We start from the raw sequence: 21,911 nt of genomic DNA, 5'->3' as shown, positions 1-21,911 counted from the left end.
ATGCATTGATCACAATAATTTATATTTCCGTGTAATTTTCTACAACCGCGAAATCTCTCTGGAATGCTGATAGCGTGTGTCCGATCGCAAACTTCCCGTTTCCCCTTCACGAGATGTGACTTAGTCTCTCTGTGTTCTAATTAGTTCTTCTATAATCGAGGTAATTGGGTTGCCCGTACTCGTCTCGTATATGTGAAAAAAAAATCGCTTCTACAATACTTCCGCCGCGGAACTCACGACAAGAAGGCTACGACAGATCTCGGATATCGCAAATGGGCAGGAGAGAGATAGAAGGGAGTATTTAAAGTAACCGGCAAATTTTTCAAATATTATCCATTTGCAACTTCGCGGTTACGGGCTGTTAACTGAAAATTAAGTTATACGGCAAAATATTGCGAATCCGACATTTCTCGAAAGACTGAACTCGCACTCTTGGAGTACCTAGCAGTCTCAACCAACTCGTTCATAATACTGATAGTCGCGATTTTAAATGGCCTTTTAAATCGTTGAACAGAGAATCGAGAAACGCGAATCTGGATCGTCCTTCCTGTCGTAAGGTCTCTATTGTCGTTTTTCGTTTCGCGAGATTATCCCTTTAGAAAAGAAACACACCTGGCGCATGTCGAGCGCAGTGTTAATACTTAGAGCTACACCGTAATTTTTAATTCTAGCTGTACATAAATAATAGATAGAAGACGAAGTATACGTCAGAGAAAGAAGCGGTTGAAGAGGTGACCGATGGAATCTGTCTGGCTGTCTTGACCATCGAGAAACGGGCAGGCGGTTTTTCTCTTGAGCGTCTGCTCTTCGTTTCTCGATCCCTCTTTCTCCTCCAGTATTCGCGTAACACAGCCTTGCTCCTCCTTCTCTCTGCACAAATGATTTTCTGTCTGCGGCACATGCTAATTGCCCCTCGTGACTCCTGTCTCTGTCGGCGAATGTCGACAATTCGAAATGTCGAGGCCGTTGAGATCAGAGTGATACATTAGGACGCTCGGTTTAAAGAGACCCTTTTGTTCCCATCGCGTAACTGAGGATCTCTTCCGTCAGCTTTGCCCTGCGGCACATCCATGGGTTCGCCATGGGGTCCGTCATCCGGGACGAGACCTCCTCGGACTCGCTGTCTCAGGACTGTTACAGGTGCATCTTGCGTTGCACGGGCTGCTGTCTCGGACTATCGTCGCTGCTGTGTCGGACTAGCTCAGTTTAGTCGGCCAGAGTATGGTCTGTCGGGAATTCGGGGGGGAATATTGGGTACGGGACGCCTACAACATAGATAGATATTGATTGTTGGATGTGTGCCCATGAAAATCGAAACGGAAACACGCCGTAGAGGGGAGGGGGGGTCGATCATTGAGCGAAAGAGACGCGAGATTTATACATAAACAGGCAAGCTTGAGAAATTCAATGTTCCAGTAAAATTTTCCTCTCCCTTCAGCTCTAAATATCTATATTAAACTTAAATATTTAAGCTAGATATTAGGATAAAGAGAGAGAAAAGAGAAAGAAAAGGAAAACATGATACATTCGGAAACGCCCATAATAGATACTATAATTATAAGAGAGAAATGAGATAAGAAAATATAATAATATAGGGCATTTAGAGTAACTAAATGATTAAAATTAGAGATATATAATTAATTGTATCAAAATTATATAAAATATTACAGAATATATTATTCTCCTTAATCTTAGGTAAAACAAAAATTTTATCGAAATAGCATCAAACTACTAAGGTTGTACAGAATCAATCATATTTAGTTTCAGAAAAAAATATTAAAAATGTACTATAAAGTATAAAAGCTACAATATAACAAATAGAGTAATATAAATTTATGAAACATTAATAGCGTGAAACAATAATAATTTAGATTAAAAAGAAAGACAAGAGATTCACACAGCAAGCTCAAGCTTCAGCGATAAAACACATGCAGAAATAAATATAGTGAGAAAGACATTTAATCGCATATTATTACTATCTTATATAACGAACTGATTGAAGTAGAGATATATAATACGTCTCGTATTTTTCCAATAGCGGCGCTAAATTTGAAAGAAGAAATAATATTAGAATATGATTCACTTTTACAGAATCAATTTTAACTCATTAATGGCCAATGACCTGTTTCTATTTTCATTATAAAGAAAATAACTTTAATATTAGATTATTTTTCTTTCTAAACTTTTCAGTATGTAATTTCCAAATATATTAAAATTTTTTAGAAAGACCGTACTAATCATAATTGGAGATTTCTAAAAACAATTACTATTACAATTTAGATCACAATATTATTTTTAAATAATACGCTCTATTAAAATATGGCCTTTAATGAATCAAATATTATCAATTTTGATCATTTTTCTGGCGCATACATATTTTTGGATCAGATTATTGTCAGATATCACATTATTGTCAATAATATTCTTTTGAAAAAAAAATACCAGAAAACACGGGATCGCAAACGAGAGGTTCAAGATCTACTGAAAAAAATATACAGAACGCGAATACGCATCCCCGTGCACGGGGAGAACACATTCACGAGTTCTGGCTTATCTTTGAATAATTTTAGCATCGTTACTCGCGATACGTGGGAAATATTAAACATATATTTCCCAATTAGGGGAGACAGATCATTTACTTCGCGATTCGCGATAAACCCGGACGGAAATGCGTCTTCGACTTGTTCGTGAGAGCAATGTCCTTTTCACGTAATCTTATTTTTTCACGTACATACGCATGTATATATACATATATATGTATGTGTACATACGCATATGTATACATATATACGTACAGATATATTCTATTAACATGTTACTCCCTATATACACATTTATATTGCAGTAAAACAGTGTATGTGTGTTCCTCTCGTGCGCGCGCGTGTGTGGCGCGATAGTACAACGCATCTTTCGGGATGTAGCGCAGAAAAACTTAAGCGGCTCTTACACGACCAATATTATCGTCTCTCCATATCGCGCAATAACATTGATTGTTTATATAACGATCTATATTGATATTAATAGATGTTAGCGCGATATATCGCGTCAATAATGTCGATCGTGCAGGAGCCGCTTTAGCCAAGTAACCCTCCAATATTATATTGGTAATAATTTTAACGATAATATTTCAAGAATTTTTATCCCAGAATATAATTATGATTTCTTGGTCGGATTTTAGCGGTTCGGAATAAAAATCGCTATAAAAATCAATATACAATATAAAAATTAACAAGGGCAATATATAATGGTTTGTGTTGATCGATGAGAACTATATATCTGCCGTTATCCAATATCTGGAGTTAGAAGTACATAGTGATTTTGCTGTATGGCATACAGTCGCTAGTTATCGCGGCTGCGAAAGCTTTTGCTTATCAAGGACTCTCTATTTTATAATTGGGGGTTACTTTGCCCACGTACAGTTAAAGGGTTTGGCACAATAGGAAGAAATAGGGGGAAGATTAGATATGCGTGTCTTTGGTGCAATTTCGAATTACTGTCTCTACGTAGTGGTGAAAACATTTAAAATATTTTCATTTGTAGCACGTGGATTTGTTAAATTATCTGCCTTATTGTCTCTCTTTCTCTTTCGCTTTCTTTCTCGCTCTTTTTCTCTCTCTTTCAAAGATAGATTTCGGGATCATCACTTTCTCTGGTGTGCCAAACCCTTCAAGATATCAAAACTACGCCGACAGCAAACCCACGATTCGCTCTTCGACTTGAAATATTATATACTCTCTTTTTCTCAAATATTCTCCGTAATACTATATAAGCGCGGCGATCCGAAGATTCTCAGCCCGCGGTGTACAATAGAATTATATGCTTAATCGATGTTAGCTTTACATGAGATAAGCATAGTAACTAGAGTGACATATAAGGCTTTAGATGGAAGCATATATATATGTATATATATATAATGCGTCGAGTAAAGTGCATATCGCGATCACTATGTATACATGTATATATGTAATATATACATATATATTGTTGCGTAAACATTCTCTTTCATTTTATGGACAATGTAGAAGTTGATATTCACCAGCTCGGCGCAATTTATCTACAATTAACATCGGGCCTTAATGCTTCCATAATTAAATCATCATAATATAAAATAAAGAGAATTGCCAGGCAAAATATACTATTTAATTAATCATATGTAGGTATGTTTAAGTATTCATAATAATTAGATAAATTTACTAAAAAAAATCGTCATATCATCCTTCGTTGTCGGGCTTGAGGTTGATAATATTCCACCAAATCGTCGCCAGATGCACTTAAGTATGCATTTAGTACGTGAATTTTCGTAATATTACGGTGTGAATTACTACAAGTGCAATCGTGAATACGTGGAACAAGCGATTTCGATTATTATCGCTTTCGATCATCTATATTCCACAAAACGAAGATAGAATGCTCACATATACTTATTCTACACTAATACACATAGATTTCATTAACTCCCCTGATCTGACCTAATTCTCCGATCCATCTCTTTTTACTGCTTTTGAAAATGAATTATAATTAGTGCACTATGAGAAGAGGTGGAATATTCATACGCAACTAAATCGAGAGAACCCTAAATACCTCATTTAACTTTCCATTTAAATGTTCAATTAACGATACTCAGTGCGGTGAGTGCACACAGCGCATGATATGCCCGATCGAAAAGCTATACCTTCGTAAAAAGGTCATCTATTTAATTTTATCTCATTGTCATGCCTTAACAACTCGCTAGTGCAAAAATGACCATTTTATGAATAAAAACGGAAAAAACTCTCGCGAGTCTATTTCGAGTGTGAAATACATTGCTAAACAAATCTACGGATACATTTCTTATAATATTGTATAATATAGCGCGGTGATTTTTATAATTTAATTTAATATTCGTAACCGCATTACACGGTTACTCTGTTTATATCGACGCATTTAACTCTGACATTGCTTCAAAGGATCAATATTACGCACATCTGTATACAAGTTATACTGTACAATAACATTACAATAGTGTACTTTGTGTGGTTGCACGCGAATCGAATCTCCTTCGTGGCGATATTTCTTATGCACTCTGCGCCAAATGCAACAGTACTTCCGGAACTTCACCATTTAAACCACGGTTATAGTATCCTTGTCTCGGTAATGATACGCAAAACCATATGTGTAGTTAGTCCGACGTGCTTCAGAAAGAGCGACAAATTTTTTAACGAGTTCAAGAACAAATTGACAAATAAAATAAAACAATCGAAACACAAAGTAAAAAATGCACATGGTTGAAGAATTATGCCACCATGAAATAAAATAAATTAGAAGTAAATGACTCTGTACGTTTGTACCAAGAAATATTATTAGGCCTTCGTGACATTGGCAATTTCAGTGGAGAATACAAATACTATGTTATACATCCGCGTAACAAGCGACGCTTGTAGGACTGCGACGCGGAGTTTATAGATACTTTTTCTTGTGTTAAACTTACGACGTTACAATGACAGACGGTGAGAATACGAGCGCAGTGACGCGGAAAATACGAGTCTTCCGCCGCTGGTGTTTTTTTTTCTAAATTCGTTATTTATTCAAGAAGACATTCAACGTCCTATTGTAACGAAAAATAATTTTTTTCTTTTAATTGCACTTCGATTACTCCGTCTTCGAGTCTCTCCCGCGTCACCGCGCAAACGTATATTTGTAAATGAGAGCACAAGTCGCCCCATGTATAGTACAATCCAGCACGACAAGCTTTACAACGAGTATTACGAATTTTATGTAATAAAATAAGCTTCTGCCATACTATATTCAATACGGTGTTCCTTCCAAATGTCATAAATATATTTCATGCAAGAACATGTACTATACAAGATTTTGAAGCACGTCGTTGCTCTGCAAATAGGCAAGAATACCTAATTACAAAAGAGTAATCTTATATACATATACAGTTGAACCGCAAGCATGATCAGGGAGCTCTCTTCGGGAGAAATAACTATAAATAATACAAAATACAACGTCGCTCCTCGATGCGCTTGCCAAATGTGATGTACATACACTCATTATACATTGTACGTGATATTATTTACCATTACTCTCAATAGGTGCGATTATATCGTTAATTTAGACTATTCAAAGAGAGATAGAGAGAAAAAAGGAGAGGGATGGGGGAGGGGAAGAAGAGAATAGATAGAGGAGAGAAGGGTTGGAATAGAAAGAGAAGGAGGCAGGAAGAGGGATTTCGTGATTCCGGATTTTCATGCAAAATCCTTGAAGCATTCTACGCTATATCACATCCTATGTCTGAGCATATTTTTTTTTCTTGTTTATATCTCGTAAATATTAATAAAGTATCTTTAATTTTCTTATGTAGTATATACGGCATATATATATAGATTTTTTTTAAATGGCTATAAGAGGAAAAAAAGTAACAAACATTATAGGAGGTAAAGAGAGAAATAGAGAAAAATTTTACGATATTCCGTGTAGAGTACAATGCTTTTTTTGTCATTATTAAAGAATCTTCATAACAAGCTGGTTATATATATTCGTGAGTTTTTTTAGCTACTTTCCCAACAGCATGACATTTTCTCATCTATCTCATTATCGTCGACGACGCGGTCGACATTTTCTTCAATACTGCAATTCGAATACATGTCTCGCGGATGCCTTTGACACGACAATACCATACAATATTTATATAGAAACTCGCTTCTCGATGATGGAATGTTCTTTATAATCAATGCAAAGCTACTGTCGATCACATTATCAGGTTCTGGTAGACTTTCCAGGATAGATTCACTGGATGCAAATATATCGTTTTAGAAGGAAATTCATAATATTTCGCTAACAAGACTACGTATGTGAGTTTTCACACTTTCACTCAGTGTGAAAATAACAATGAAATCGGATTAACACTGCGCTATTCTCTATGTTAGAATCTACTTTGTTCACTTTTTTTTACACATATATGTATATATATATATATATATATATATATATATATATATATATTTCAATTCATAACATTTTTCCTGACTGTCATACTTTGATTCCAGTTCTGAAGTTTAAAATATTAAAGTTTTATTGCTCGACTTTGGACTAGTAATTTTGGAAAATACCGTAATCAAATTTTCTAAGACATTGAAGATAATATGGAATATTGCACAAGATAGATATATCTTATATATATAAATATATATATATATATATATATATATATATATAATTCATATCTATATTTATTTTACTTATATATATATATAATACAGATATATATCTTTATAGAATTATTATTTCCTACACAAAAATGCAATGTATACAAATATGTTATGTACACATACGTGTGTACCGATTTAATTCCAAAAGCATAACCATTAATCAAATTAATGGAACACCATGCAAAAGAGGAAGAAAGACACAGAGGAGATGAGACAGGACCAAATTAGCTATTATATTCTGCGAAATTTTGTTATAGAGATCTATTCGAAAGGAAAACATGAATTAGTTCATTCTCAACCCTGAACAGTCTACCAATCTACTTTCTGCGTAACTTAAACGGATACCCATATACATATTACGTTGTCAAGGGTGTAACACTCGGAAAAATCTGGGGATATCTATTTACTTGATCTTGAACGCGTCCATCAGCTCGTTCACGGCGGCCTGCGTCGCAGCCTGTGTCGCAGCTTGCGTTATCCTCTGCTGTAGACCACCCCCTCGACTAAACACACCACGGATACCCAACTTTGACTACTGATTTCACTCTTGCAAATTTGTTTCAGGGACATGCATCATACGTTTAGCGTTTTTGCTACATGTTAACTTATGATGCGTGTCTCGTGTACGAAAGCGTGCACATTTAAATGCCTTTTTAAATGCGTACCCGAGATGTAAAGTAACATTAACGGTACACGTAGCTTTGTAACAGTAGTTATAAAAACGTTTTGTAATAACGATACGATATTCAAAGGCAGCTTTTAAGCTGTTAGACTAAATTCGCCCTAGCTTCCAGTTTACAAGTACATAACAATTATATATGCTATTTTGTTGCTTTTGATAAATCGTAATGCAGGCACCGACATATTTGTCCACAATTAGTAATTGACAAGTTTCGGATTATTAGACTTCATATAAAATATTTTTAGATGATAAGAGACGTACAAAGTAGAAGTGCTTATGCGTTTGTTGAAAAGCTTGGAAATTACATTAAAGGGCATATCGTAGTTTTTTTTTTTACACGAAATATGTACCGACGATAAATACGATTGATTGTAGATAATTAATATATTCCGAAGACTGTCATTTTTCATATTTAGTCGCATTTTACCGAAATGTCATGCTGTTAGTAAGTAAATAAATTATCTACTATATCTGCTATAAGAACATAAAGTCCTTTATTTGACAATATTTTCAACGGTATATACATATATGATATACAGCTTCAGCAAAATAATTTACAATTAAACATGTGTGACTCGACTATGCATATTATATATATATTATATATATATCTCCATTTTCTAAGAACAAGAAGATGTTGTACCTTTGGAAATATTTAGTATTGCAGATCTCACTACTAGTGGCATTAAAGTATAACTACAATTAGGGCTGTGTTAATCTTCGTGCCAGAAATAATATTTTATATTTATATATATAAAAAAAATATATATATAAATATATGTATATGTATACGAATTAGGCTAAAAAATGATTACACTGTTCACGCAATGTAAATATTAAATAAATAGAAATAATATCGTAGAGAGAGAGCAATGACACAATTATTCTTCCTCAAAATCTTAATTAATCACTTAAAATGTACGTCGTTGTCGTGTTACGTAGATGAAATTGCATTAGAGGAATTGCTCGACATTTGGAAGCTCAATTAGAAACACAAAAAAAAGTGCAGGACTTATACAATTAGAATAATTCTCGTGTTATTTTCACACTCCTACTTAATTAACATTGATCATGTAATCTCTCAAAGTGTATGCAGACAATAACGATAACATTATTAGAAGAGAGAGAAAAACAGTGTGTGTTTTTGTGTAAAATATACACTGTCTATAATGTAACGGGTACGGTATTGATTAGTAGCGAATAGGCGAGTTAGTGCGAAGACTTATTGTCGGCGCCTGCAATAGAAAGTGAAGTTAGCACCCAAAAGCCCAATCACAAAAGCTACTTGTTTAATATAGTCGGGCAAGATTCTCGGGGAAAGCTGCGAACTTTACGTTCACGACTGTATTCACCGCTTTCACGTCGTTATTACCATCGTTATACTTCGAACACACAATTAGCAAGGAACGTTATTGTGCGAACTTAAAAATTCGACGTGCGCAGAATTAGCTCGGCGTAAGAATTGCACGACCGATGGCACGCAACATAAAATCGCGATACACGATTCGAGACCTAAGATTTTCTCTGCGATAATAAATAGAATTTTTTTTGTAGAGTTTTAAGGTCTATATAAATTGTATATTGTACTCACGATGGTATCATGGGTGGAGGTAGGCCAGGGTTAGCTCGCGTTGGTGGTGGTCCACCCGGACCAGGTCTATTAGGAATGGCTGGCGCCGGCCGGCCGGTTGCAGGTACTGGTGGTGGTGCTCTTGAGCTAGAAATAGGTGGTGGCTGTGTCATCACTCCGCGTCTTGGACCACCAGGAGATGGTGGTGATAATCTAAAACGTATAGTACGTTTATAATCGGCTTATAATCAGCTTCTGCATTCGAGCGTGTCAAACACGTTCGTTCAGAAGTTGAACAAAAGGAAAGCAATATATACAAAGGTTATCGCACAAAATCTTTGACTGTATGACATAGTCCATGTAATTTTTTTCATATCATTATTCAAAGATACAAATAGTATTAAAAAAATAGAAATAATGAAATAGTATATATCGAGTATATAAAATATTGATTGATTAAAAATTGAGATATTAATAATTAAATTCTCTAACAGTATTCTAATCTAGCTTAATACTTTTAGTCTGTCTTTAGTTGTTGGAAATGCATGCATAATATGAACGTGATGTTCTGTATAACAAAATGATCGGACTTTTCTTCTTGACAATACAGTTTGTTAGGGAAAAAAAAATAAAGATAAATACAGCATATGTGTATCAAAAAATCTTACCCAAGACTGTTTCAACGGTGTTCAAATGTATGTGGCAAAGCAGACGGTACAAAATGTAAGGATGACAAATTAGTAAAATGCGCGATAGACTGTTTTAGGAATAACATAAGGGTTACCTTGGATTTTCGCCGGATGCCAGCCAGTCGTTCTTCACGGGTGGTGGCACTGGGGTTGAAACCGTGGCCATGGAGACGTCTCCAATGATACGAAGAGCCTCTTTGCATGCGTGATACATGCGTAACATTTCCTCTCGTTTCTGCGCCTCTTCGGGAGATTCTTCCATCATTGAAGCCTGTAATTGCACATAAATTACGCATCATAAATATTTCTCAGATAAAAGTAGAAATTAAAAATATGAATATATAAAGAATAGAATAGACCAAATGTGTACGCGTAAGAATGTGCGCTATAATCAAAACTTTAATATATTCAAAAGTTAAATTTTGTGTTAAAAAAATGACAAGCATGTTTCCCTTGAGCTAAATGCTTGAAGAAAGGAGAAGGATGGAAGGCAAGGAATGGTAAGGTAACACTTACGATTACAGGATCATTGAATATCGTCGGATTTATTTCATCGTTGATTGACTAGGAAATAGTGGAAAGGATTAATCTATAAAATTCCTAAGAAAGAACTAATTTGGCAATAAACTATCGTATAAACATAACACATACTGTATTAACATAATGTTTTACCTGATCGCCACTTGCGTAAAGATGTGCCAACAGTTCCCCATTAATGAAGTCCTTAGCGTTGTTGATGATAAGCATCATAATTGTCTTTGGAACCAGATCGCGAGTAGTTTTCGTGACAATCTTCATGTAAGAATCTACCAAGTTCCTGATAGTTTCCACCTGACGCTCCAACTGAGGATCCATCGATGACTGACCCTCTGATCCACCCTAAAAAAACAAGAACAATATCGTTAAATGTCTATATTTTCAACTAAAATGTTTTCAAACGGTTTAATGACTACGAAGGCATTTATCAGATAACATTCGCAGTACATACGCGACAAATTAATGTGATCAAGTCTAGGAATATAATCGAAATATATAGACTAGTATATTTTATAGTGTTAGAATTTTCTGCAGTAGTGTGTGCTTGACTGAAGAGGTGTCCGGTGCTTATGTAAGTGTCGTGCGCTTTGTAATTGAAAACACGATTGTACCAACCTCATATCCTTCCTTTTTAGTTGATTCAAATATAAGACAAAAAAGAGAACGGTTTCTATTATGCACTCAATACAAAATATTATATTATTAGTTTTATTTAAAAAACGGTTACAGATATAAAAACCCACGCATTTTATACAGATGTCTCAAGTATAATTAATATTCAGAAGGCAGTAAAAAGATATATTCATATCAAATACCCGCGTGTAAAATAATGTTATAAATAAATGTTGACATATGAAATTTTGCAAAATTTAATATTAATTCTGCACGCATATTATAATTCTATCCTAAATCGCGATCATAAAAATTAAGCCAAATAAAGCCTATTTTTCTAAAAAATTTATTTTGTTAGTTAACAACGTAATTCAGATCACCACACAGTTAAAAAGAATCAAAAACAAAATTTCTTTTTATTTTTCATTAACTCACCCTCTGCTTATCCTAAAATAAATTGAAATGAATTCTGATAAATATAATAAAGTCGTGATACAGACGAGAAAAAATGTCCTTTTTTCCATATTAAAATTTATATTAAAAAATTAAAATATTAAAAAAATTTCAATTTATTAGATGTAAAAATTTGTTGTATAAAACTGAATAAAACTTGGATAAATAAATTAATATAAACCATAAATTATCCTTTTTTTTTCAGGGTTGGGAAGTAACTCGTTACATTTTTCCATCTGTAACTGTAACTTACAATTAATTACATTTTTTGAGTAATTAATTTAATAGTTAATTTATATATTTCTAACTTATTTGTCAATAAAAATTATGATTGTATAACTTTTTTTACTTTTTAAATAAAATATAAAACATATAAACGTAAACTAGTATTTCTCTCTACTGATCTTAATGAATCTCAATGTTATCCTCAATATTATATTGTTCTATTATGATAATAAAAAAGTAATTGAAAAGTAATTAAAAAGACTCGTTTCTTCTTGAGTAACTGTACCATGTTACTTTTTAGAGTCAGTATCTTGTGACAGTGACTAATTATTTTTTTAAAATAAAAAACTGTAATTGTAACTAGTTTTAAAAAGTAACTTTCCCAATCCTGGTTTTTTTTTATAACAGCGTATACATAATTATCTTATCATGTTTTGATCAATGATGAACTCACCTCTTCGCCATTCGCTTGCTCTGTTGATTTCTCGGGATATACACCAGCCCTCAGGAATGATGCCTTCCAAGAGTCAACATCGTCTTGCGTTTCACAACTCAACTCCAGTTGTTTATAATCCTTATAAACGTTTCTTCCTTCTGGATTGAATAACGCAAATAGATGACGACGCGACATGAAACCTTGTTCTAGATCACGTAATTTCAGTCCGTCCAAAGGCAACATGTACTTCTTTTCACGTTCCTTTGAACATAAAAATATAGCGAATTAGATACTGTTCCTGGATATTAATTCTTTTTCAGTATAAAATGTTACAATTTCTACAACACCTAATCTAAACGATTAGATCAATAATTATGAGCAATATTTACTTCTTCATCCTTGAACCAGGAGATACTCTCTGATGTTAAAACAAACCAGTAATCTCTCGAACCGCCCTTCATAATACCGAGATTATGTATGCACATGTAACCTTTACGAATCACTTGATTGCCTAACGTATGCCGTCCAGACTTAACGGAATTCTCCGAGGATTGCTGTGCACTGTAACATAAATGATAGTGTATAATGAAAAATAAAAGACTTCATATATCCAACTGCAAGGATTGTTGCCATCAAAGTTTACATTAGTCAGTTATAAATAAAATAAAATAAAAAAAAACAGCAAGATCTTAGCATTCATGTTTTAAACAAATATACTATCCCGTAAAAAGAAATTAAATTAACACGTTTGCTTATTACATAATAGTTTACGTTACAAATTTTCAATTATACATATACTATCATACAAATTCGTGTATTTTTATTTTTCACAGAAATAATATATATATAGAATGAGGATGGACAGTACTTTGTGCCTTTATCCACAAATCAACGTATATTTATACATCTATTTTAAAAAAGTCGCTGAAAAAATCTTTACCTTAGAATTAACATAATATATGTATATCAGAATTATTATTGTGTATTTCCATATTGCTTCATGCATTTTATGCTTCGTATAACTTCAACATTTTCTAAGCGCACATTTGCTGCATAACCACATAAACAACACTAGTATCACAAAACGTATGTACAGTGTAGCTATCAGTTAGACAACACTGCAATAATTCCTGATGTTGTGGTGCAAAAGCGATTATGAAAAGTTGATTGCATAAGCGCATATTACATCCATTTAGAAAAACAGATTATAAGTGTGATGTTGCTGTATGAATTACAGTCTAAGTCCCATGAATAATGCAGATGACTTTAATAAATACTTTCAATGACAATTCTAATTTTCTGGCGTAACTTAGAAATAAGAAATCCTCATCTTACAATTAATTTAAAATTTAAAGCAAATTTTATTGCAAAGAAATAAATCGAAATATTAATAGCTTAATATAAAACAATTAAAATTATAAGATATTATAAGGGTAGCGTGTTGCCCGTGATTTTGATATTATGCAGAATTTTCAATGATATACTGAAGTTAATACCAAGATTAAATTACAGCATGATGATAGAATTTTCATGAATCTGATTTCGAAGAACAGATAAAAATCTAGAGTTTAAAGAGAACCAATTAAGAATTAATTTTCGATCGTATATTATAAATTATGTAAGTTTTTTTGTTTTAAATATTAATTGTGTCATTTAAAAATTAATAAATAAATTAAAATTCAATCTATTTATAAATCACAAAAATATGAGAAAACTATAAAAAAATATATATTCTATTTAAAAATTATTAAAATATTGGGGAATAAACACAATATCAAGCTAAAACTACTAAAGTTTGGCTCATATTATTAGTGTTTCAACTTATAATTGAAGCAATAAGATATCAAAAGAAGGATAAGCATCAGAAAGAAACAGCGTGAAAATGGAAAGGGATAAAAATGTAGTGTAAATTTTTGTTGAAATGTACTTTAATATTCTTACCTTGCATTATGGCTACTGGCTGCAGCGCTGCCGATATAATTAAATCATTTCTTTAATTGTGAAGTTTGAAGAAATTTATGAGAAAAAAAAGTTATCTCAGGATAAGGCCATATTACTTTAATTAGGGTAAGGCACACATAATCTCATAGATACGTTTAAGAAATTATAAAGTTCTTCGTATTTGTCTCATAATTTTATCGCATCTCGTAATTATATTTCTGATTAGAAATTATGTAAATTCTTATTATATATATATATATATATTAATATATATATATATACATATATATATTAAAAAACAAGAATTGCTAATATGTATACTATATGTATATATATACTTTTATACAAAATTTGTATGCCTTGTCCCCAATAACATTATAAATAAAATCAAGAAAATTTATGACATTTAATTTTCAGCAACATCATTGATTTATATAAGCCTATTATTCAGCTATATGCTTATATTTATCTAACTAATAATAGCTATACATTGTAAGTACCTAATATAATTTTTTATAACTATTTTTTTTAATGTTTAAAAACGTTATAATTTATTTAAAGCAAAGGTTAAAAAAATAAAGTAAATTATATAGAAATACTGCTATAGCCATAATAATAAAAATCAATTTGAGCTACAAAGAATGTAATATGTGCAAATGCAATTCCACATCCTTAGTAAGTATGAGAAGTTGTTTCTCCTAATGTAAATTATTGTTATAATCATTATAAAAATCATTATTTTCTGTAATTTCACAATCAAACAATTTTATTTAAACTTTAAATAGCTTTAATTTTATTAGGTGTTTAGAGATATCTCCGAAAATTTTATAATATACGATTGAATTTTTTGAAAAATTTTGTATAAACGAAATAAAAGATCAAGTCGCGTTAATAATATATACCAGAAATAAACATTACAAAGACAAATGTATGAAAGAGTTCAACATACTTTATATGATTTTAGCATAGTGTCATACAAGTATACATTGAGTAGAAATAATACTACGAAAAAGTTATTGTTTGTCAAATTCTAGAACGGCCTGTGGCCTTAAGGGAAGGACGAGCTGAGAATGTTAGCGTGATCGTAGATTGCTATGTGAGCTGATTTTAGCAAGACATGCACTGACCGTGAAAGTATATGCGCTGATAATTCGAGATAAAAAAATAATGGCAAGCAAACAAATAATCTGACATATCAATCACGTGTAGTATGACTCTCTATATCTTCTCCAAAAATGTTTACAATTTTAATTTTCTTACGTAGATTCTAGAAGACTAGCTCTTATTGATAAATTATCTTTATAATTATTTGTATTCTAAGAAGCATTGAGCGAGCTGTACGTGATTTACTGCCTTTGATTTAAAATTACTATTACGTGTCTCTTCAGATTATAAATAAATTTTCGCATAAAATTACTAAAAATAGTTTCTTGAAATAAGTCTTTTTTTTGCCAAACTTTATGGAAATAAATATTAATTCTAAAAAGTAAGTACTTTATATTAAATGAGAAATATACACTATAGTATATATGTATATAATATTAAAAACTTTGTTAACTTTTAGAATGCAATACACGTGAAAATATTGCTAATACCTTTTCAACTAAAAAGCAAATTTTTTGAAACATACATCTTTGTCTAAATACTATAACAACATTATGTAATGTCTCTTGCTATTTAGTGTGGCTATATCAAATTTGACATAAAATAAGAAAATATAGCTGCAAGCATAAATGTAACGAAAACGACATGTAGAAACTAGATGTGTCAACTTAAAGAAACTGAAAGTGTCTGGCTACTGTTCAGCTCTGTAAATAATAATTGAATCTAAGGTAACATATAACAAATAATGTGAAATGTTCAGCGATTACTTACTTCGCAAAACCGATGAAATCTTCATGATTTGTATTCATGTATGCGAGCTCGCAATCCACCAGCAAGATCAGCTGCTCTTTACACATTTGCTCGCGCTGTCTGATGTGTGTCGTTATGATACGCTCCGTTTCCTCTCTTAGTCTGGGATAACGCGACATCTGTAATTTATATAAAAATCGGCACATAAGAATTGCTTGTCTTATACATTATCATCTGACTACAAAATAATTCTTATGTCTCTTAATATCCTACAATTATCTTTGGCTTACCCTATCTGTACAAATGCGTACAACATTACTAAGTTCTTGCACGACTAAATCTACACACTTGAGACTTGGTTCTTTAAGTCTGTTTATTTGTTTTTTGACTATTGCCTCAAAAGCCATGTCCGGAGTAAACAATCCCACTCTGATACCTATCGTATTAAAATTTTGTTAGTAGTGCGGCTGAGCAGTAACTTGATATTGCAAAACTTCGCAATTTGATTCTGTAGAGATTTTGATCAACGATGAAACCAGGCGAAACTTACCATGTATATTTCTGATGGCGAAAGCAATTTCTTTCCTCAATTCTTTTTCATCAAACTCCATTTTAACGATTTCGAACGGGAAACGCTCGTGGAAAAGTCTGTTAATTTTCGCACCACCACTGAGTTCCATAGTATTAATTTGTGCTGAACCTGAGCCTTCTATAGTCCTCTCGAAATCCGACTGAAGCTGCTGTATCATCCTTAAAAAGATTTTTCTATTAATTTGTGTAATACAATTGTCATAAAATAATATTAGTTATATAGATAGAGAGTCTTGATGTTATCTACCATTCACAAAACACATTTGAAAATATCTGTTATTGCGTCACAATCTAATCAAATTTATAATCAAAATATCAAAATACTATCCATATAAAGATAAATATAGAAGTACTTTATATAGTATTTCATGTATTAAAAAACTTAAACATTAAAATTACTAAAAAAAAGTTTGTGTTAACATTTTGTTAGTTTTCTTGTAGCAGAATAGTTTTATGCCATCAGATGATTTCTCAATTCTCAAAAAAAGCATTTGCATAACAAAAAAACAACCGCAAATTCTCAATTAATTAAAATTTCATGCAAATGGCACGCTATTTCTGTTAATAAAACTAGAGGAAACAAAGGTACCTACATATACATTTGAATCGATCTGAAAAACGAAAAGCAAATGATCTAAAACTTCAAGACCCTCTACCCACAAAATAAAAAATATTGAAAATGAAAAGATAAAGAACTAAAAGGTTTCAATTGCATGAGATTATTGCTTTATATGAAAACGTGAAATACAGAAGACATCTCATTAAAAGAATTTTGTTATTGCATATATGTGTATGCACATGTACGTGATGTATTCTGCTATAAGATATGCATTTGTGACTTTCACAATACACATTTTACGAATGGAAGACAAGCACTGGGATATTGTAAAACCGGCACATTGTGAAATTCTAAAATCACTTACTGTAACATAGCCTTCGTTTTGATTGCAGGATCATCAGGTCTGAAATGTTTGTACTGCTCGACATCCTTCTCTAAAGTTAACAGCTGCTTTTGTAATCTATCTCTTAGAGCTGGCAAGGTATCCCTGATATGGTTTGTTAACTGTTGATTAAGAGTTCTCTGCAAATATGGCGTACCCAACCTGTCTGCTAGATGCCGATAAGACGGATGGCTAACAAATGAAGAAACAAAAGTTACATACGGCCAGAAGAAAAAAAGAATATATTTATGTCCCTATCCAAAGTTATTCGTATACCTGAGGAAGAACTTTCGCTCAGCGGCTAAAGCATTTTTGATATCCTTCCGTCCTTCTATATCCTTTTGACTTCTATTGACAACACCGATGTAGCCCCTTCTCAATGGCAATAGCTTATTTTCCAAAATATCTCTTGCATCGGTGCCATCGTCCATGAGATCCAGTTTAGTGATAACGCCAATCGTACGTACACCTTATAGTATTAAATTAATTGCATTAAATTAATGTAAAGTTAAAAAAATATTAATAACAGCATTGTAATTGATTCAGTTACCTTGTATATCCACTTCTTTAGCAAGTTTAAGAGCATCGCTATTAGCTAAATCGGTATTGGCCGGTGTGACCGCCAATATGAGACAATTTTCACGTTTGATAAACTGAAAGATCATGGCTTTTATTTGGGATTCTATATCCGCTGGCTGATCCCCGATTGGTACTTTTGTAAGTCCAGGCAAATCAATTAATGTCAAATTTAGAACTGCGCAAAGATAAATATATGTCAGTGAGTAACAATAATTATAATTTCTTTTAAAGCAGAGCATCCTTATTACACTCACCATTGGGTGAATATACTCTGAGATTAATTGGTATATTAGAAATGCCCTTGTTACTTCCGGTCACCCTGTCTGTTTCTGCTTCAATTTCTTTCCGCACCTCCTCAAAATCCACAAATTTCTTACCCTTGCAATGCAAGAACTCGGCAAATTCTATAACATAAGAAAAAAATTGCTTTAAATTTCTAAAAATGATACTCGTTATTTAACAAAAAATTATATAAAAAATTGAAAACATTTTAATGTCCATTATATTTACATTCTGCTTGAGATACGTCCAATTTACAGTTTATCATAATTTTAGGCTCAGGAAGTACGATATGGGAAATGCGATAACTTGCTGATAAAAGTTCAAGAGGCAAAATGATTTTATTAATCTTTTCTTGCAATATTCTATTTATTATTGCTACAGTGTGCACACTGTAGCAATAAATAAAACGCGAAATGTCAATAATTGTTTTTTCTAAATTTACTTAATATAACAAATGTCACATAATAAAAAGATTTTCAACAAGGGTCAAGCAGAGGCTGACATATAAATGGAGTAAATGCATTAGGCGTTAATGCGTTCCTTGCTTAAAAGGCAGATATTTGCTATGAGTACAGGTCAATAGGTTAACAAGCTGATATTACGAGTATATCTGAGAACTCTATGTTCTCTAAATTTGTTTCTTGCTACATGCTTTTATAAAAGTAACAAAGATTTCCATACTATTGTTGGATACGTAAGCAAATTTCATATTGATTATTGTATATCAAGTAAAATAGAAAAAATAATGTAATGCAGTCTATATATTGTGACTCACCAGTTGAACTGAAAATCAACTGTAAGATGAGAGGTCTCCTTGTCACAATGCCCGAACCTCTTGGCAAGAAATCTCTGAAAAAGAATTTATTCGCTGTTATAATAAATTTTTTTAAATTAAATCTCATATAAATTAATTTATTCAAATGTTAATTTATGTATGCAAAATCTCTTATTAGAAAATAACGATAAATTAGTTGTTGATTAAAATAATTGTATGTTAACGTATTTGAATGTGAACTGTGATACGCGCAACCTGAATGTCAATGATAAGATCGATCAGTTATTTAAGATATCTTTTCTCTGACAAAGATATGCATACTATCTAGCTTGAACGTTCTTTGTGACATGTTCTATCTCTCAGAAATTTTGTTTTTTTTTTATCTCAGATGTAAAATATCGTGAATTGTCAATTCATATCGAGTATTTTCAGAGCAAATGCTAATGCATCATGATAACGTAAGTACAACAAACACATGTCTTGTGCAACGTGGTATGACAGATCCAGCTGCGTCGTAAAAGATCTCAAGACTCAAAAAAAAGAAATAATCGATATTTCTTTATATATACCTATATATAGGTGTTTCATTCGTCGCGATACATTTTTTATTCAAATTACCGAACATCAACGAAGCGTCGCGGGACAAAGTTAAACATAAAAAATTATTCTCATACAATGTTCAAGAACCTAAATCATTATTTTCCTGACTATTTTTATCTCGATACATTTTTCATAATCGCGCAAGTTGCGCGTTTTGATAGACGTCAGAGAAACGACGTGAATGACGAGAGGCGTTCGCTACGTGGACGTGGAAAGCCCGCCGGTTTTGCGCATGAACGGGCGCATCCAGGTACTCCCCGCGACGATGTCACGAAGAAGACACTTGACAGGTCGCCCTGTGGGCGTTCTGACGTCCGTCGTTCGTGCGATCGCTCCGTCCTCCACGCCACGCACAAAGAATATTGCGTGCGGGACGGTCGACTGTCAAGACGGTCCTCCACCACATCCTCCTCCTCCTCCTCGACGGCATCGCGATCGAAATCGAAAATCCGCGCGTTTCCGCCACGCCTTAAGGACTTGCGTAGCGACGGCGAAGACGTCAGCGCGGAATCGAAATAAAATGGTCCCCTCTCGGTACGTATTTCGTAAATATAAATTGCGTTACGCTTTCTGGCGCCCGAGACGGAAAACTCGCGTGTACCCGGGGAATTTGGGGGGCGAGGAAGAGAAGGCGAGAGACAAGAAACGAGAGACCGCGTTGGCTGAAAGGTTTGTTTTTATTTTTTATTTTTAATGCAGCGGATCGCGTTAGAGCTTCCCCTCTCGCTTTCGCCGTGGTGTATCGAATTTATATCCGTTTCACTCCAAGGAGTGCGTATACGCTACTTCAGCTATAAAAAAAAACAGACCTTATGAGAATAGATTCGAGGAGGCGGGGGAGAGGAGGAGGCGTTCATCGATCGCGTTCGATCGAGTAGAGGTACGCCTTCAAGTGCCACAAGTACGAGTAACGATCGAGACAGGCACGAGAAACAGAGGGCCTGTATGCATGCTATATATCGTCCCTGTGCGCGAAAGATTCCCTTTACGTCCTTCATGGACGATGATTCCTTCCCTTTCTCTCTCGCTCCCTCTTTCTCTGTCGAGACAACGATGCCATTATTGCCATTTCTCTCTCGGGAGTTGGGTTAACCGAGGGCTGCGAGGAGAAGGAGGAGGAGGACCGAGATACCGAGAAGAGACGGACGCGATTATACAACGTCAGCCTGTGGTGTGCTGCCGCTTGCCTGGCCTGTGCGATACTCACTTGCCGACGAAGTTCTCGAGCACGGAGCTCTTGCCCGCGCTCTGACCGCCCACCACTGCGATCTGCGGCAGATCGAGCTGCATATGCACGCCGAGCTGGGTGAACGCATCCTGCAGCTTGTTCACGATCGGGATCAACTGTTCCATACCCGCGTTGCCCGCCATCCTGCCGCCGGAGTCGCGTAATCCGCGTTTACGCCGCTCGTATTAACACGTATATGTACACACGCACGCACGCACTCTTTCTCTCTCTCTCTTTCTCTCGCTCTAGAACCTCCCTCTTCTCTATTTTCGCACACAGCTGCGATTCCGCTGTGTGTTCGTGGCGCACCACCTTGGGGCAGCTCCGCTCTGTGCCACCGCCCGCACACACGCACGACGACCGCCCGGAGAGGGTGGCTGTCCGGAGGCGAGTCCGTGTACCGTCCGTCCGTTACGAGATGTAAGCGTGCACTAAGCAAGATGGCCGATTTCCGCGCAGGGCTGCTGCTGGCTGGGGCCGCTCGCGCGCGCTCTGCCCGCCCGCCTGCCTGACTGGCTGACGGCAGCTCTCCTTCGGCTCGTCCGCGGCAAACTTCACCGCATCTTTCCCGTCGCAATGGCGGCGACGGCGGCGGCGGCGGCGGCGGCGGTAGCGGCGGCGCGACTCTCTCGCATCGGTCGGCGGTCTCGCTCTCGTCGCAGGCGAGCGCGCGCGCGCACGCGCGGTAAGTACGTTGACGAGTGGCGATTTGAAATCTCGCCC

The 21,911-nt window shown here is 34.5% G+C and overlaps 1 protein-coding gene across 9 annotated transcripts; it reads right to left on the bottom strand.

The window, feature by feature from the left end:
• Window positions 1–12: 12 nt before the first annotated feature.
• Window positions 13–21,696, bottom strand: LOC105455766 (dynamin). 9 transcript variants are annotated; one of them, XM_011699335.1, is made up of 19 exons: window positions 21,168–21,696; window positions 19,361–19,434; window positions 18,558–18,707; window positions 18,275–18,478; window positions 18,001–18,193; window positions 17,707–17,916; window positions 16,743–16,942; window positions 16,483–16,628; window positions 16,214–16,371; window positions 14,339–14,365; window positions 12,787–12,958; window positions 12,416–12,658; window positions 11,719–11,730; window positions 10,807–11,013; window positions 10,230–10,405; window positions 10,114–10,119; window positions 9,467–9,658; window positions 7,601–7,696; window positions 13–1,265 (listed from the first exon to the last, which is right to left on the bottom strand). In XM_011699335.1, the coding sequence occupies exons 1-19, from the start codon at window positions 21,329–21,331 to the stop codon at window positions 1,202–1,204; spliced, it is 2,694 nt and encodes an 897-aa protein (XP_011697637.1). In that variant the 5' UTR covers window positions 21,332–21,696; the 3' UTR covers window positions 13–1,201. The 9 variants fall into 9 exon arrangements, with proteins under 9 accessions (XP_011697637.1, XP_011697636.1, XP_011697642.1 ...); XM_011699334.1 differs by lacking the exon at window positions 11,719–11,730 and adding an exon at window positions 11,287–11,298; XM_011699340.1 differs by lacking the exons at window positions 7,601–7,696; window positions 11,719–11,730 and adding an exon at window positions 11,287–11,298.
• Window positions 21,697–21,911: the final 215 nt, after the last annotated feature.

Source organism: Wasmannia auropunctata, unplaced genomic scaffold (genome assembly GCF_000956235.1).
Source record: "Wasmannia auropunctata unplaced genomic scaffold, wasmannia.A_1.0 LD335844.1, whole genome shotgun sequence".
Lineage (NCBI taxonomy): Eukaryota > Metazoa > Arthropoda > Insecta > Hymenoptera > Formicidae > Wasmannia > Wasmannia auropunctata.
Note: the sequence above shows the minus strand (reverse complement) of the source record. Positions and strands in the feature narration are given on the sequence as shown.